The sequence below is a fragment of the Sorex araneus genome, chromosome 11 (genome assembly GCF_027595985.1).
Source record: "Sorex araneus isolate mSorAra2 chromosome 11, mSorAra2.pri, whole genome shotgun sequence".
Lineage (NCBI taxonomy): Eukaryota > Metazoa > Chordata > Mammalia > Eulipotyphla > Soricidae > Sorex > Sorex araneus.
In genome coordinates, this window is record NC_073312.1 from 47,126,276 (window position 1) to 47,140,674 (window position 14,399).

The 14,399-nt window shown below is 58.7% G+C and overlaps 1 protein-coding gene across 1 annotated transcript; it reads right to left on the minus strand.

Annotated features, from left to right (window-relative positions):
• Positions 1 to 110: 110 nt before the first annotated feature.
• Positions 111 to 10,580, minus strand: MMP11 (matrix metallopeptidase 11). The gene is made up of 8 exons (XM_004607445.2): positions 10,467 to 10,580; positions 5,084 to 5,313; positions 4,119 to 4,262; positions 3,891 to 4,024; positions 3,507 to 3,748; positions 3,202 to 3,418; positions 1,798 to 2,055; positions 111 to 965 (listed from the first exon to the last, which is right to left on the minus strand). Exons 1-8 carry the CDS (start codon positions 10,575 to 10,577, stop codon positions 832 to 834), a joined length of 1,470 nt encoding a protein of 489 aa, XP_004607502.2. The 5' UTR covers positions 10,578 to 10,580; the 3' UTR covers positions 111 to 831.
• Positions 10,581 to 14,399: the final 3,819 nt, after the last annotated feature.

Here is a 14,399-nt window from a genome sequence, read left to right on the forward strand (position 1 = left end):
GGCTCCATTCCATACCACAGGACAGGATAGCCCCAAGTTAGCCTTTCCACCTCCCTGGCCCAGCTTTCCCCTTCCAAACCTTGCAACCACAGAGAACCAAGACAGACAAGTAAAAAAATGATAGTGTTTAATGACAATCCTCAGTAAAAAAAAAAAAAGACTTTGTACATGCTGTACAGTACACACATTTACATGGCTTTGGAGGGTCCCAGTGCTGGGCTGAGTGTGAGGAGTTGACCCACGATAATAGGACTGAGGTATGTTGGGGCCTCCAGGGCCCAGGGTCTCTGGCAGAAAGCAACTGACTCTAAATTCTGGTCTAGATCCAGGGGACCAGATTTCTCCAGGATCACCAGCTGGAAAACAGCCAGCCCCAATGCCTACCCAGAGCTGACTTCTCGAGAAAGGACATAAGTCCTAGAGACCCCAGTTCCCCTGCACCGGCCCCTGTGTCACCTGGCAGAGGGATTGAGCAAGGGCGCCGCTTCCCGCCCTGCCCTGCCCTGCCAAGGTCCTATCCTGAGATACGGAGACCAAGGTTCTGATTGTGAACTACACAGGTGGGCAGAGCCCACCCAGAATCACCCTCACTCGTGATTCAAGACCAAGCCTCCTTGCCAATGCGAGGCAGTTGCTAGCAGGTGACCACGACCGGCGTGGTGCTCCCTGCAGTTGTCATGGGGGCAGGACCCTCACCCCACTGTCCCCTGAGGAGACATGGCCCCCAGCCCTGCCTAGGGCCTTACAGCCACAGAGAGGGCCACAGCGGCCAGCTGTCATCTGTGATAAGGCACTGTCAGGCCAGGGGCCCCAAGGACAGCCAAGCTGTGCTTAGCGGAAAGTGTTGGCAGGTTCGGTACAGTCGAAGAAATCGGGACCCACGAGCCGGGGGAAGCCCTCCAGGGCCTTCACCTTCACAGGGTCGAACTTCCAGTAGAGGCGGCCACGCAGGAAATAAGCATAGCCTGTGGAGAGAGGAGGGTCAGGCTGTGAGCTAGTGGACACTGGATCCCGTCCCTGCTGGACTCTGCCCAGGGACCAGCCTTGGCCTGCTGAAAGGCTTGAGACCTGGAGGCTCCAGGTCAGCCCTTCAGAACCTCCATTCCCTTAGGGAGAGCTTTCCACTGGCCCAAGTGCTGGTCTGGGCCCCACCCCCTTGTAGGTGGGTGACCTACCCTGAGAGACCCACTCGCTGGCTGCAGAAAGCCTCTCCACTCCCATCACTTCCTTCTGGGGATTTCTCAGGCCCTGCAGTCCTGCAGAGCTAGCCAACCGCAGCATGTAGGTGCTGGGGTTCCATCCCTGGCACCACGTTATCCCCCTTCTCTTGAGTACTGTAGGAAGTGGCTCCTGAACTATATTCCCTGGACACCACTGGGTTTTGCCCAAAACTAAGGGGGCACCTGGGGGAAAGTGGCAACTCAGGGGACTGATGACCTGTCCTAGAGCAGGTCACCACAGGACTACACTTCAAGTGGGCTCTGAAGTGGGTCAGCACAACAGCAAAGGTGGCAGGGGGCCCTAGGAGAGTATCCAGGGGTGCCACTTCTTCCTCCAAACCCTCCAGTTTGTAGGACACCACCTGGGCAGGAGTCTTGGTTCCCCACAGCCCACCTGGGCAGCCCCAGTCAGAGACCTCATCACCTGAACCTCGTTTTGCTCCTCAGGAAACCCAGTTTATAGTGGGTGGTGTCCTGGGAACTGGGTTAGATGCAAAGGAGTGCACGGCCTGGTGCTGAGGTGCTGTCCCCATTGACCAAAGGCCTCACTGGCCCTCAGCCATGGGACCCCACGTACCGTCGGCATCCTGGAAGGCGGCGTCTATCTCTGAGGGCACCCCTCGCCAGTCAGTGGCCCGACGTGGCACGGGGCTATCCACACGCCGGGTGTTGGGGTGGAAGCGCCAGTAATCCCGGCCCCGGAAGAAGTAGATCTTATTCTTCTCAGGGCCCCAGACCAAGGCGGCATGGACTGGGGACCCCGGCAGTCCCAGATCAGAAAGTGGTGCGGGGCCAAGGACTGGCTTCTCGCCATCGTACACCCAGTACTGGGCACCTGAGGAAAGGAAAGAGGCCATGGAGCTGCCCGCCAGCCACACCCCTGTGCTCCACCCTGCTCCCACCTCTTCCCAGTCTGTTTACTCTTCTATAAAAGACACACGGCAAGGCCAAGGAGATAAGGTGCTAGAGCACATACTTTGATTGCAGGAGCCCTAGGTTTGATCCCTGGTGCTGCAGTCCCAGAGCACCAAGTCAGGAATGAGACCCCCCCTCCTTCTCCCAAGCATCAAGCCAGGAGTAGTGTCTGAGCACGTCAGGGTGTGACTACAAAACAAAAGTCAGGGAAGGAGATATAGCTCATGTTGTTACATATACCTCGTATATATAAGGTTCTATGTGTGATCCTCAGCAACACACACACACACACACACACACACACACACACTGCTATAGGTGCATTGTCTTAAAAAAAAAAAAAAGAATAGGGCAATTATGCCAGCTGGACACCTCCATCCCAAGGGTGCAAGCTTTGAGAGGAGACCGTGGGGAGAGTTGTTCCAAGCAGAGAGGCCACCTGGGTTCCTGTTCCTTACCTCAGTCTTGGGCTGCCAATGATAAGTGCCTGCTGACCACCCCCAGGCTCTGCCCCAACTGCAGCCGACACTGGCAAGGCATTTATGAACTTCCTGCCATCTAGAATATTCCGGGCTTTGGTCTCTGCCACAGTAAGGTGACTTTATGTCTGAGTCCCAGTGGACTCCTCTCTCAACTGGGAATGAAACCATAGCTGTCCTGAGGGCTGAGGGTGCCCACACAATCTCTGTCTTTTTTTTTTTTTTTTTTTTTAGTTTTTGGACCACAACCAGTGATGCTTAGGAATCACTTCTAGCTCTGCTCTCAGGAATCACTCCTGGCGGTGCTCGGGGGACCATATGGGATGCCAGGGACCAAACCCGAGATGTCTGGATACAAAGCAAGCACACTACCCACTGTACTGTCTCTCCATCCTCCTTTCTCTTACACTCTCCTCTCAAGCCCCCTCCTCCAGGAGCCTCCCAGTGGCACCTGAGGAGTGAACTGTGCCTGCCCTCCACTCACTAGGGTAAGATCATGTCCATCTCTCTGTCCCTACCCTTCTTCCTGGCTCCTAGTGAGGGGGTCTCCCAAGTGGGTCTTCCAACAGCCCCACCCTCCCATTCACCTTGGAAGAACCAGATGTGGCCCTGGGCATCCTCAAAGGCAGCATCCACAGGGCTGGGCAGTCCTTGCCAATGGCGAGAGGCCAGCGCAGGGTAGCCAGGCTGCAGCTGGCCCCTGCGCAGCCGCCACACGAAACCTGACTTGAAGAAGAAGAGCTCGCCACGAATGGTGGAGACGGCATCAAATGAGACCTCACAGGCGTCTGGCAGGACCTCCGGCTGTGGTGAGAGGGAAGAGGTCACACAGGAGCCACCCAGGGCGGCGGGATGGAGGGAGCTGGGGCTGGGTATGCCTCCAGGGTCTCACCTCTAGAGGTGCAATCTCGTTGGTGTCCTCTCCAGCCTGAGGGCCCTGGGTCGGGGGTCTGGAGGTGGGGTCTGGCATGCGCCGGCCATACAAGTGCTGGATGCCCCTTTGGTCATCTGGGCTGAGGCTCAGCGGGTAGCGGAAGTTGTAGAAAGGGGACATGAGGGCCTTGGCTGCCGTCGTGTGCTGCAGCCCCAGCATGTGGCCAAACTCGTGGGCTGCCACCTGCAGGAGGTCTGTGCCTGCAAAAGGGAGACACGGAGCCACTCCTGACCCTCCTGCCACAGGACCCCCGAGCTCCAGACGGCGACTCAGCACCATGCTTGGCAAGCCCCCCATTCTCTCTTTCTTTGCCCCTTCTAGAAATTGGTTCCCAGCCCGTACCCTGGTTGTCCCCAATAGTCCAGGTCTCATCATAGTCGAAGTGAACATCCCCCTCACGGTGCGTCTTGGGAAAGAAGGCGTGGGCCAGGACCCCCCCGGGCCCATCAAATGGCAGGTTGTCCCCGTGCGAGTACCTGCAGGTGGGGGAGGGCAGAGTCAGCTGTGGCTGACACCTGGGCTCCTTCAGGGGGCCGGGGGCAGGGGGGGCGTCCCAGGCCATCAGGTCACCTGGTAAAGTCAATCATGATGTCAGCATGGCCCTCCTGCACCTCTGTGAAGGTGAGCGGTGTCACGTCACTCCACACCTTCAAGGCCTCTGCTATAGTCTGCCGCACCTGCTCCCGCACCAGTTGCCATGGGAACCGGAGGATCCTGTGAAGGTGAGAGGCAGAGGAGGAGGGGGCCTGGGCCTGGCTCAAGGCAGGCTCAGTCCCTGATGGCTACTGGGCCAGGAATTGGCCCTGGGTGCTCAGTGCAGGTGTATGTGCATGGGGCATTGGCCAAGGCTGCTCTTGGCCTCAGATTCAGCACCCCAGCCCCCTGCCACCTGCAGATGTCTGGGGTTTTTTTTTTTTTTTTTGGTGGGAGTGTGGCCTTCAGGGTACAAAGAAATCTGCAATCTGTACAAGACAATAGAAGAAGCTCTTCACCCACCTTCTAGACTTGACTGGGATGCTCTCTGGGGGGTGAGCTTGATCCCTCACTTGATCCCCCATTCCTAGGGACATCTCCGAGTTCCCAGCCCTCAGCGCCCCTGTGCCCCTATGTGTGTCCCTCTCAACTTCCACCCCACCTCCAGGGACCTCAGATGGCCTGAGCTATTATTACCTGTTTGCTCTCTCCCTGTATCCAGGGTGGGGACTGAAGACTCAAGATGTGGCTAACGCTAACCTCGCTGAGACGGGCCAGTGGGCTCATTCACTAGCATAGGGGCTGGGGTGCTGGCCCTTGGTCTAAAGGTGGGGAGCCAGCATATCCAGAGGGTGACCCTGTTTGTGCCAAGACGCTCCAAGTGCAGACAGAGGCACTGTCCCTTGGAGGGGAGGGCATCTGTGTGTCTAAGTGGGGGGTCAGGGAGCTTAGTTTGGGGTCAGTCATCCCAGAGACCTAGCCCCCCTGTGTGTTTCTCCAAGCAGATCCTTCTGCACCCCCCAGGAGGAGGCCTAGAGAGAGCCCCCCAGCCTGGTCCCTACCTGTAGGTGAGATCTGTCTTCTCCCAGCGACCCCCGGACAGCACAAAACGTTTCTGTCGATTCCGGGCACTCAATCCATCGGGTGGGTCAGGCACCCCACAGCGAGGGGGTCTGAGGCCTCGGGCAGGCTGGGGAGCATCCACGGCACGGGGGGCTGGTGTCAGGCTGCTGGGCCAAGCCTCATGCCAGAGCTGAGGCCCCCTCCTGACTGCATGGCGGCGACGGGCATCCTGGGCGGGAGGGAAAGGCAGAGCCTGGTCAGGTCTCAGCTCCTCATCCCCAACCATGAGGGCAGAGTGAGGGTGAGGAAAGGGGGTATTTGCCCTCCCAAGCAGGGCCCCCAGTCTCAGGAGGCCCCGCAAAGAGGCATCCAGCTGCTCCGCGCCTGTCTCCTGCTCAAGTCATCCAGGACATTGCGGTCTGGGGGTGCGGGCAGATCCGTCGGTGCTACTCACACCTGCAGGCCCCTCCTGCTTTCTTGTCACCCCATCATAGTCCTCCTGGCCTCTGTTTCCTCAGAGGACACCCACCCGGCCAGGGCACGTTGCAGCCCTGCAGCCCGGCCTCGGTTTGCTCACTGACACCAGGAACAAACCCTCCCAAGACGCAGCCCTGTGAGTCTAGGCATGAGCCCAGGCGGGCGTGAAAAGCACGGAATAAAGGGGTGGCTGAGGTCTCTGCAGTCCGGCACAGAAGTCTAATTTCTGGAGCAGTGGTTCCCATCCCCAGCAGAGGGACACCCAGAGTGGGCGTCATGTGGTTCGCCTATCTCCTCTGTGTGTGTGTGTGTGTGTGTGTGTGTGTGTGTGTGTGTGTGTGTGTGTGTGTGTGAGAGAGAGAGAGAGAGAGAGAGAGAGAGAGAGAGAAAGAGACAGAGACAGAGACAGAGAGAGTGTACAGGGGCGGGGGGCATGGCACAGACAGAAAAGGACCACTGGCCCTCCTCTGCTGAAGCCCCACAGCTCTCGGAGGTGATTCAGCCATCCCCCCTCTGCAGGGCCTAAGGCCAGAGGTCACGGTCCTTGAACCAGAAAAGCAGAAGCTCCAAGTCATCAGAGACCCATTCCCGCAGCAAGGGGGACTGTGGGAGTACCCAGGTCCCAGGCACACAGAAGACCCAGGCTGTGCAGAGCCGAAGTGGCATGGGGCCTGCTAGGACCCAGCGCCGGACAGTCCGAGGGGCGGGGGGCAGCTGCAGCCTCCCCACAGCCATATTTGGGGCAGGAGCCAGCCACACAGGCCCTCCCCTCAGCCTCAGCCTCTGGCAGCCCTCCCGGCCCTCCCTACAGGCTGCCAACTCCAGGGCCACTGGAGAACTCGTCTCCCCCAAACTGCCCAGCTTCAACCCCAGCCATGAAGGAGATATCTGCATACCTGGAACTCCTGGGCCCCCGGGAGCCTGTGGAGCTCTTGGAAGTCCTGAGGCCCCGGGTCAGATCTCCCCTGCTCCTGAGCTCACGTACGCAACTGATAGCTGGCCCAGTGGAGCACCACCACGCCGGCCTGTGGCTTCCCGGGGACGCCGGCTCACCAGTTACTAAGTCCTGCTAGTGGCCCTGCAACCCTGTCTGGGCGGTGACCCTGCCTCCACTCCACAGACAGGCTCTCTCTCCCAGTGGGGCCTCTCCCACTGCAGCACCCCAGTCTGGAAGAGGAAACCGGGCCCGGAGAAGTTCCTCTACTTGCCCAAGTTGCAGTGGGCAGGTGGGGATGTTGCCGGTGCCCCCAGCCCACCCCTCCTGGACCGACCTCTACTCTGCCTTTCAGACAGCCGCTCCCTTCTGCTGGAGGAGGGAGCAGGCTGGCCTCACCTGGACGATCAGAGGGAGGAACAGGAAATTAACCGGCATCTGCTGCTTCCCAGACACTGCACAGGCGGCCTCCACCCCCCTCCCTGGAGGTGTGGTGCCGCGGGCAAGGTCTCACATTGAGGTGCAGGTGCTGGGTCCTCCCCACCCCACACTGCCCCACTGGGCTTTGGGAGGAGATTCCTCCTGTCACTGAGGAAGGGCCCTCCCAGGGCAGGGTAGTTTGCAAAGTCCCCGCGAAGCCCAGAGGGCCCAAGCCCAGCCCGCTCGTTCTGCTGGTGCCTGAAATGCCTCTCTCCTCTCCCGTGCCCTCCAGCCCCCAGGCCTGGAGCAGCCAGCCCTGGAGGAAGGTGGGGAATGGATACCTCCCCTCCCCCACCCCCATTGTTCCTCCTCTTCCCGCCAAGAAGCCAAGTTTCAAGTTTACACCCAAGCTTCTGCACCCTGGTTCTCTCAGGGCAGCAAACAGAGCCATAGTCTGTGATCCAGAAGAACCAGGTCTGGGCCACAGAGAGCCTAGCAAAGGACCCTGTACAGCCACTGACCTCTCTCTCTCTCTGTCTCTCTTTCTCTCTGTCCCCCCCACCCCCGCCTCTCTCTTGCTTTTTGGGCCACACATGGCTGTACTCAGGGCTTCCTCTTGGCTCTGCAGTAGGAATCACTCCTGGTGGGCTGCGGGACACTACATGTGGTGCTGGTGATCTAACCTGGGTTGGCCGCATCCAAGAAAACTGCTCTACCCACTGTCCTATTGCCCTGGTCCTATCCCTGCTCTCTCTTATCCTCAACTTCCGCCTCTGTCAAATGGGGCTGGGGTCCATGCAAAGAGCCCCACAGGCTCCTTCTGAAGTGCCCCCCTGCAGCAACTGGCAGTTCAGTCCCTCTTCTCCAACCACACTCTGTGTGCCCAGAAACCCTCCCCTTCCAAAACTGGGTCTCTGTTCTCACCAACCCTCTTTAGCTCCTGCCCCTGCCCACCTGGCTTCCAGCTCCCCTCAAACCCGCAGACTTAACATGGTAAATAAGAGCTGGTCACCCCTGGGAGGGAGCCTGCCAGCCCAGATAAAAGAGGGGGGATTCTGCTGGTCTCCACACAGGCCACAGACTCTGGCTCCCTGGCCATGTCTTGTTCTGAGCAGGAGGAAGTGGAACCGAGGCCTCCAGCCAGTGGGGTCTTTTGGGGTAGCCCCTGGCCTCCCTCTCCCTATTCCTGCAATGACATGCACCTGCCAGGTGTGCTCCCCTATCTCATCTCCCCCCCCACCCCGGTCTTTCCTCCCTGAGGCCCAGATGTCCTGGCTGTGAGGCTGGGGCAGCCTGTGGGCACCTAAGCTGTGGTCTGGTCCCCCCAGGGTCCCTTGGGCGCCAGTGCAGGGCAGCAGCAGGAACAGAACACACCTGGCCTGCAAGGCCACAGCGTTGCAGGAGGTAGGGGAACGGGGGTTCAGGTAGCAGGTGTCCCCCATCTTCCAGAGGAGGGAACAGAGTCCAGAGAGATCAAGGACTGCACCCAGCATCATCTGGCGAGTCTGGGTGCAGCCCTGAGGCTCAGTCCTTCCCAGCCAGCGCTTGGGCTTGGCTCAGGTCCCAACCCACATTCCGAGAGGCATGACTCCTCCCCGTGCATGCCCCCCTCCTCCTCAGCCAGCAGCCTCCCATGGCCCGCCCTGTGATGGGTGCCAAACTCCTTCTCCACCCCCCCCCCCACGCCTTCCCTGGAGGGCACCAAACCACAACCTCAGACATCATCGAGGAATTTCTCCATCTCCTGGGGTTAGCCCCTGGGTCAATTTCCCTTTTAAAAAATTACAGGCATCCAGTGGAAGGGGTCTGAGGGAGGAGCCCAGGCTCAGACACTGCTGCTGGCAGCATCCATCTTTGGGGGTTCAGTATGCTCTGGGGGATTAATTCATCCCCACCGAGCAGCCTTCTGCACGCAGCGGGAGGTGAGCTGAGCTGCGGGCATTTGAGGGAGCCAGGGAAACAGCAGCTCACCATTCTCGGCAGCATTTATGATCCTCTGAGGCTCAGAGAGGTCAAGCACCCCGGCCACATCACACAGCCAGCTGGCAGTCACGTCCATCTTCTCCCCCAAACAGTGGGCTCATCAGCCCCTCCCCAACCGTCCCCTGTTGATGAATCCCCAGCACCCGTCCCACCGGGCTGCAAGGCTTTCATCAGCCCCGAAAGCTGCAAACTGGGATGGGATGGATAAATATTTACAGAGCCTTCCTGGCCCTGCCGGACGGCAGCCTGGGGATAAACACGTCGGAGGTGACCCCAAATGCTCCCTGCATATCTGCAGAGTGGCTGGCTCAGCCCAGCGTGACTGCCCCTGCATGCAAGTCCCAGTGGCAGCAGCGGCAGGGGAGAGAGTCCCCGGTGCCTGGAGAAGTCCCCTCCTGTGAGCCTCAGTGCCCAGCAGGGCACTCGCTGTTCACCCAGTCCTGACGAAACCAGGGGGCAGTGTTGAGGCTCAGGAGGGCTCCCCTGGGGACCCGAGGTTCAAACGCAGATCCCTCCAATTCCTAGACCTGGAGATTCAGCTGTTGCCCAAGACATTCCTGGCGCAGAACCAAGGTGTAGGAGCCCAGGAGGGCGGCATGGGACAGAAGGTCCCCATCTGTGGGGCCGCCCCCCACCCCACCCCATTCCATCCTATCCTGGGTCAGTCCTGTCCAGACTGCCCGTCCCAGGGGAGCAGGGACGTTGCTGGCCCTCTCTCCGGTCTCTCCTCCCTGACAAGCTGGCTGGGTGCCTCAACCCCACTCCCGCTGGGCCTGTGGTTGCCAGGCTGTGACCCCAGCCGGGCCACCCCAGTCACGGGACCCTGGAAGCCCAGCTCAGAGGTTAAAGCGGCTCTCTCAGCACGGTGACTGCCCTGGGCGCCACGGACTGCCGCGCATCTGCCTTCTCCGCTCCCGGGTTCCTACTTTCCTCTCCCTTTCCTTTCTCCCCAGCCCCCCCTGCTGTCAGAGCTGCTCCCCTACTTTCTCACCCCACCCTCCCACACTCCCGCTGCACCCTGCCTCCAAGGGTCCCAAAGTGCCAGGTGGCAGGTGCCCAGGTAGGGCTCCCTTCCTCCAGACCCCATTCCCCCCAGGGCAGCTGCTGCCCTCCCCAGCTCTTCCTTAATCCTCCAACCCACTGCACACCTGGAGGTGTGCTGGGTTGGCCACACACCTGGAGGCTGACACCAGGCAGAGACCTGCTGGGCTTTGTCCATGCGATGAATAGGGGGCCCCTAGCCACTCCCTCGGCTGCCTCTTTCAGCACACGCCCTAGTAACGGCGGCTGGAACACCGGAGAAGCAGGTCCGCAGCTGGGAGCGGGCGTGCATCTAACCCCCGGGAGCTCCATCCAGCGCTCTGAGCCATCCCGGCGCCGGCCCTGCTTGCACACCTCCGGGGCCGGGAAGCTCACTCGCACGCCCCCAGGAAACCCAGAAAGCGCTTCGGGTGACGGGGTCGTTGCAGGCTACCCCGGGCGCCCCCGTGGGTCCAGTTCGGCCACTGGGCCCAGCCCGAGTGCCCGACGCCCCCTCGGCGAGGAGCGGCCGGCCGGCGGGCACTCACCGGCGGCCTCGGGGCGCGGGCCAGCAGCGGCGGTGGCGGGAGCAGCAGCAGCAGCAGCGCGAGCAGGAGGGTGCGCGGGGCCGCGCCGCGGAGCGGGGCAGCCCGAGCCATCCGCCCGGGGGCTGCTGGGCCTGCTGGGCCGCGCGGCCACCGCCCCTTATAGCCTCCGCCCCGCCCCGCCCCGCCCCCGCCCCGCCCCCAGCGCCTTTTGTTCTAAATTCTGCCCGCCGGCCCGGCGGCAGCTAGGGTGGGGGAGGTGGCCGGGGAGGGGCGGGCCTGGCGCGGTCAGGGGCCGGGAGACCCACTCCTTCCCGGGGGGTCCCGGCTGAGCTTGCGGCCTCACACCTGTGGACTGGGTCACCCTGTCCAGTTACTGCTACCCTGGATCTCAGGGCGGTGGGGAGAGTGCGCCAAGTGGGGTCTCACTCCTCCTGTCCCTAGCCCCAGTTTAACCTTTCTGGAAGGCACGTCCAGGAGTGGTCTCCCCGCCATGGCCCGAATGCTGATCTGCCAACCTCGGACTGGTGCTTGTACCCCTGCCGCACATTGTCCCCACACCCTAGAGCCTCGGGGAGGAGGCATCTGGGACACGGCCCCTTGAGTAAAGAGAGCATAAATTCTCAGGGGAAACTGAGGCGGATGGCGGTGACTCTCCAGTCCTCCAGCTTGGAACAGAACCAGCTTCTAAATGGGCCCCTGACAATCAGCCAAGGGACCTGGTTCGGCTTTCCCCTCCTAGAGGGTATGTCCCTACCCAGGAGGCCCTGCAGCTAGTCCACTGGAAGGAGGATGCTCAGAAGATGGTGGGGGGTGGCCACAGCTGAGTGGGGGCACTGGGGCTCAGGCTGACCTTTGGACAGGACACAACATGCTTCTATGGACCCCTTGGGCAGACCTCGAAGGAGAGGCTAGAAGGGGTCACCCTATCTCACTGGCCACTCTGTGAATACCAACAGGCTGCCTACCACCTCCCTCAAGAAACTGCTTTACCACCGGCAGTCCCACAGCGGCAATGCAAGCAGTGGCTCCTGTCCTGGCGGCAGTGTCCCGAGCTACTGCACTACAAGGCTCCAGGCGACTGAGAAGGAAGGAGGCCAGGAAGCAGCAGCCAGCCAGCAGGCTGGCTTAACTAACTTTTGCTGGGAGTCCCAGCCCTGGGAAAGCTCCGCAGAGACCCCTAGAGGCCAAGAGAGGGAAGACAGCAGTACTTCTACAACTTGGACTGTCAGCCGTCCTCTTCTTCCAAGGGACTTGGCTTTTCAAGTTGAAAGGCTTAATGTTCACCAAAGCAGCACCTACAGTAAAACTGTAATGATACAGAGATTATCACATGCAGGGGTGTCACACAGACTTGTGAATGTCCCGTAAGAATAAAATAAAGTTCCAGAGAGATGGCTCCATCAGCTAAGCGTGTGCCTTAGCTGTGGGAAGCCTGACTTCCACTCCTGGCACCATTGGCACCACATGGCACCCCCAAACACCGCCTGGGAGAAACCCCTGAGCACAGAGCTTGGGGTTGCCCCTGAACATTTCAAGGTGTAGCTCCCAAACAAAAGTAAATCAACAAAGCCCAAAAACAAATTAACAAAAAGAAACTTAAAAATGATTTTTCATTTTAAGTAATTTGGTCAGGAAATCATGGAGTCCAGGAAGGATGGGCTCAGTGGTTCAAGTGGCTTTGCAAGACAAGACCATGAGTTGGTGCTCAGTGCCACCCACATTCACCAAGTGGTTCTAGAGCCTTTTGCACTGCTCTGGACCCGTGGCACTACACGGAAATGTGTGATGTCCAGCACACAGCCAAGTATGTGTGAACACATGTATAGTGTGTGGCCTCTGGTTGTTACAACAATAAGGGAGACAGGGAAGAAAGCATAGATATGATGGGCTGGACATGAGCCTTTTATGCACACATGAGGTTTTGGGATTTTACTCCTGGCTCTGTGCTCAGGGATAACTCCTGACAGTGCTTCAGGGACCATTTGCAATGCTGGGGATCAAACCCAGGTTAGCTGCATGCAAGACAAGTTAACCACTATACTAACTTTCATCTTACCTAAGTGCCCTAGCCCCTATATTATCTCTTTCTTTCAGCTGTATTAACTCTTTGACCAGAGAATAATTCTTTTGTTTGTTTGTTTTTTGGGGGCACACCCAGTGATGCTGAAGGGTTATTCCTGGCTCTTCACTCAGAAATTACTCCTGGTGCTCAGGAGACTATACGAGATGCTAAGATTGAACCCGGGTCAGTCACATTCAAGGCAAACCCCCTACCTGCTGTACTATTGCTTCAGCCTCTGGAGAATAATTGTTCAAGTAAAAACATTTTTTCTTGTTGCATTTTGGCTTTGAGCACCTCTGGCAGTTACACAGCCTTGCCTGGAGGAATCTGCAGACCACCCCTCATGGAAGCTGAAGTAACTACCACTCACAGTGAGGGCGGCAGTGGAGGGCCTTGATTACCAGCCAGCAGTGCACCGAGAGAAGCGGGCTGCTCATAGCTGACTTTCTGCAGGCGAGAGATCTGGATCAACAGAGGAGGATGGGTCTGTGTGACACATGGGCACAGGGAGAAAGGGGCACAGGCCCAGGGGCTGGTATAGGCCTGGCAAATCTGGGAGGAGAGACTGATCGTTCATACATGCTGGCTTCCCACTTCACAGGGAAGAAACCTGCGGCCAACTCAGGCTGAGGTCAAAGGAGCTCCCTGCCTCCCAGGCAGGCTGAAACCCTGTGTAGTAAGAACACAGAAGTACATATGCACGTCCTGGGCGAGCTCCACATGCACACACATAGCAGAGTGCCAGGCCCAAGGCCAGACTCAGCCCAGCTGGTGGCCTCCTCCCCACTTGGCATCAGCTCCTGTCTCAGTCTCGAGGGCTTTTGTTTGAGGTGATGTCACACCACACCCATCCTGATGCCAGGCAGCACAGGGGATGGGAAGGGAGAGAAATCAGGGCAGGGACCGAAGAGATCAGGGCATTTGCCTTGCACACAGCCCACTGGATTTCAATCCCCAGCCCCACATATGCACCCCTGAGCCCTGTCAGGAGCAATGCCTGAGCGCAGATCTAGGCGTAACCCCTGAGCATTGCAAGGTCATGCCTCAAAAATTTAAAAGAAGGAAGAGGAGGAAGAAGAGGAGGAGGAGGAGAGAAAGAGGAGGAGAAGGAGGAGGAGGAGGAGGAGGAGAAGGAGGAGGAGGAGAAGGAGGAGGAGAAAGAGGAGAAGAAGGAGGAGGAGGAGGAGAAGGAGGAGAAGAAGAAGGAGAAGAAGAAGAAGAAGAAGAAGAAGAAGAAGAAGAAGAAGAAGAAGAAGAAGAAGAAGAAGAAGAAGAAGAAGAAGAAGAAGAAGAAGAAGAAGAAGAAGAAGGAGGAGGAGGAGGAGGAGGAGGAGGAGGAGGAGAAGAAGAAGAAGAAAAAAGGAAGAAAGGGGCTGGAGCAATAGCACAACGGGTAGGGCGTTTGCCTTGCATGCGGCCGACCCGGGTTCGATTCCCAGCATCCCATATGGTCCCCTGAGCACCGCCAGGAGTAATTCCTGAGTGCAGAGCCAGGAGTAACCCTTGTGCATCGACAGGTGTGACCCAAAAAGCAAAAAAAAAAAAAAAAAAAAAGAAAAAGGAAGAAGGAGGAGGAGGAGGAGGAATCATCAGGTCATAGGGTGGCTGGGGGTCAGGTGGGATATCTGTGGTTGGACATATGCATCGCTAGTGCCAGGCCTAGAGCTTCCTCCACAACACTGCACGGCCCCTAAGCACTGCAGTCCTAACTAATGACACTAACAAGAAGCAGTGAGGGCAATAACATAACCAGTGCCAAGTGATCCTGAATCACAAGAACAACTGGAAGCCCCCCAGATTAAAACTTGTGCTCGGTTCGATCCGAGTGACACAACCACCTCTAGGCACCCAGGACCTGGCGTTTGGGGCAG

What these genes read in the sequence shown, in the direction of transcription:
- MMP11 (XM_004607445.2), bottom strand. Translation starts at nt 10,577, where the DNA reads ATGGCTCGGGCTGCCCCGCTCCGCGGCGCGGCCCCGCGCACCCTCCTG. An exon ending in ATCATGATTGACTTTACCAG is followed by an intron (nt 4,025 to 4,118) that starts GTGACCTGATGG and finishes CCCCACCTGCAG; the next exon opens with GTACTCGCACGGGGACAACC. An exon ending in GACTATTGGGGACAACCAGG is followed by an intron (nt 3,749 to 3,890) that starts GTACGGGCTGGG and finishes TCCCTTTTGCAG; the next exon opens with GCACAGACCTCCTGCAGGTG.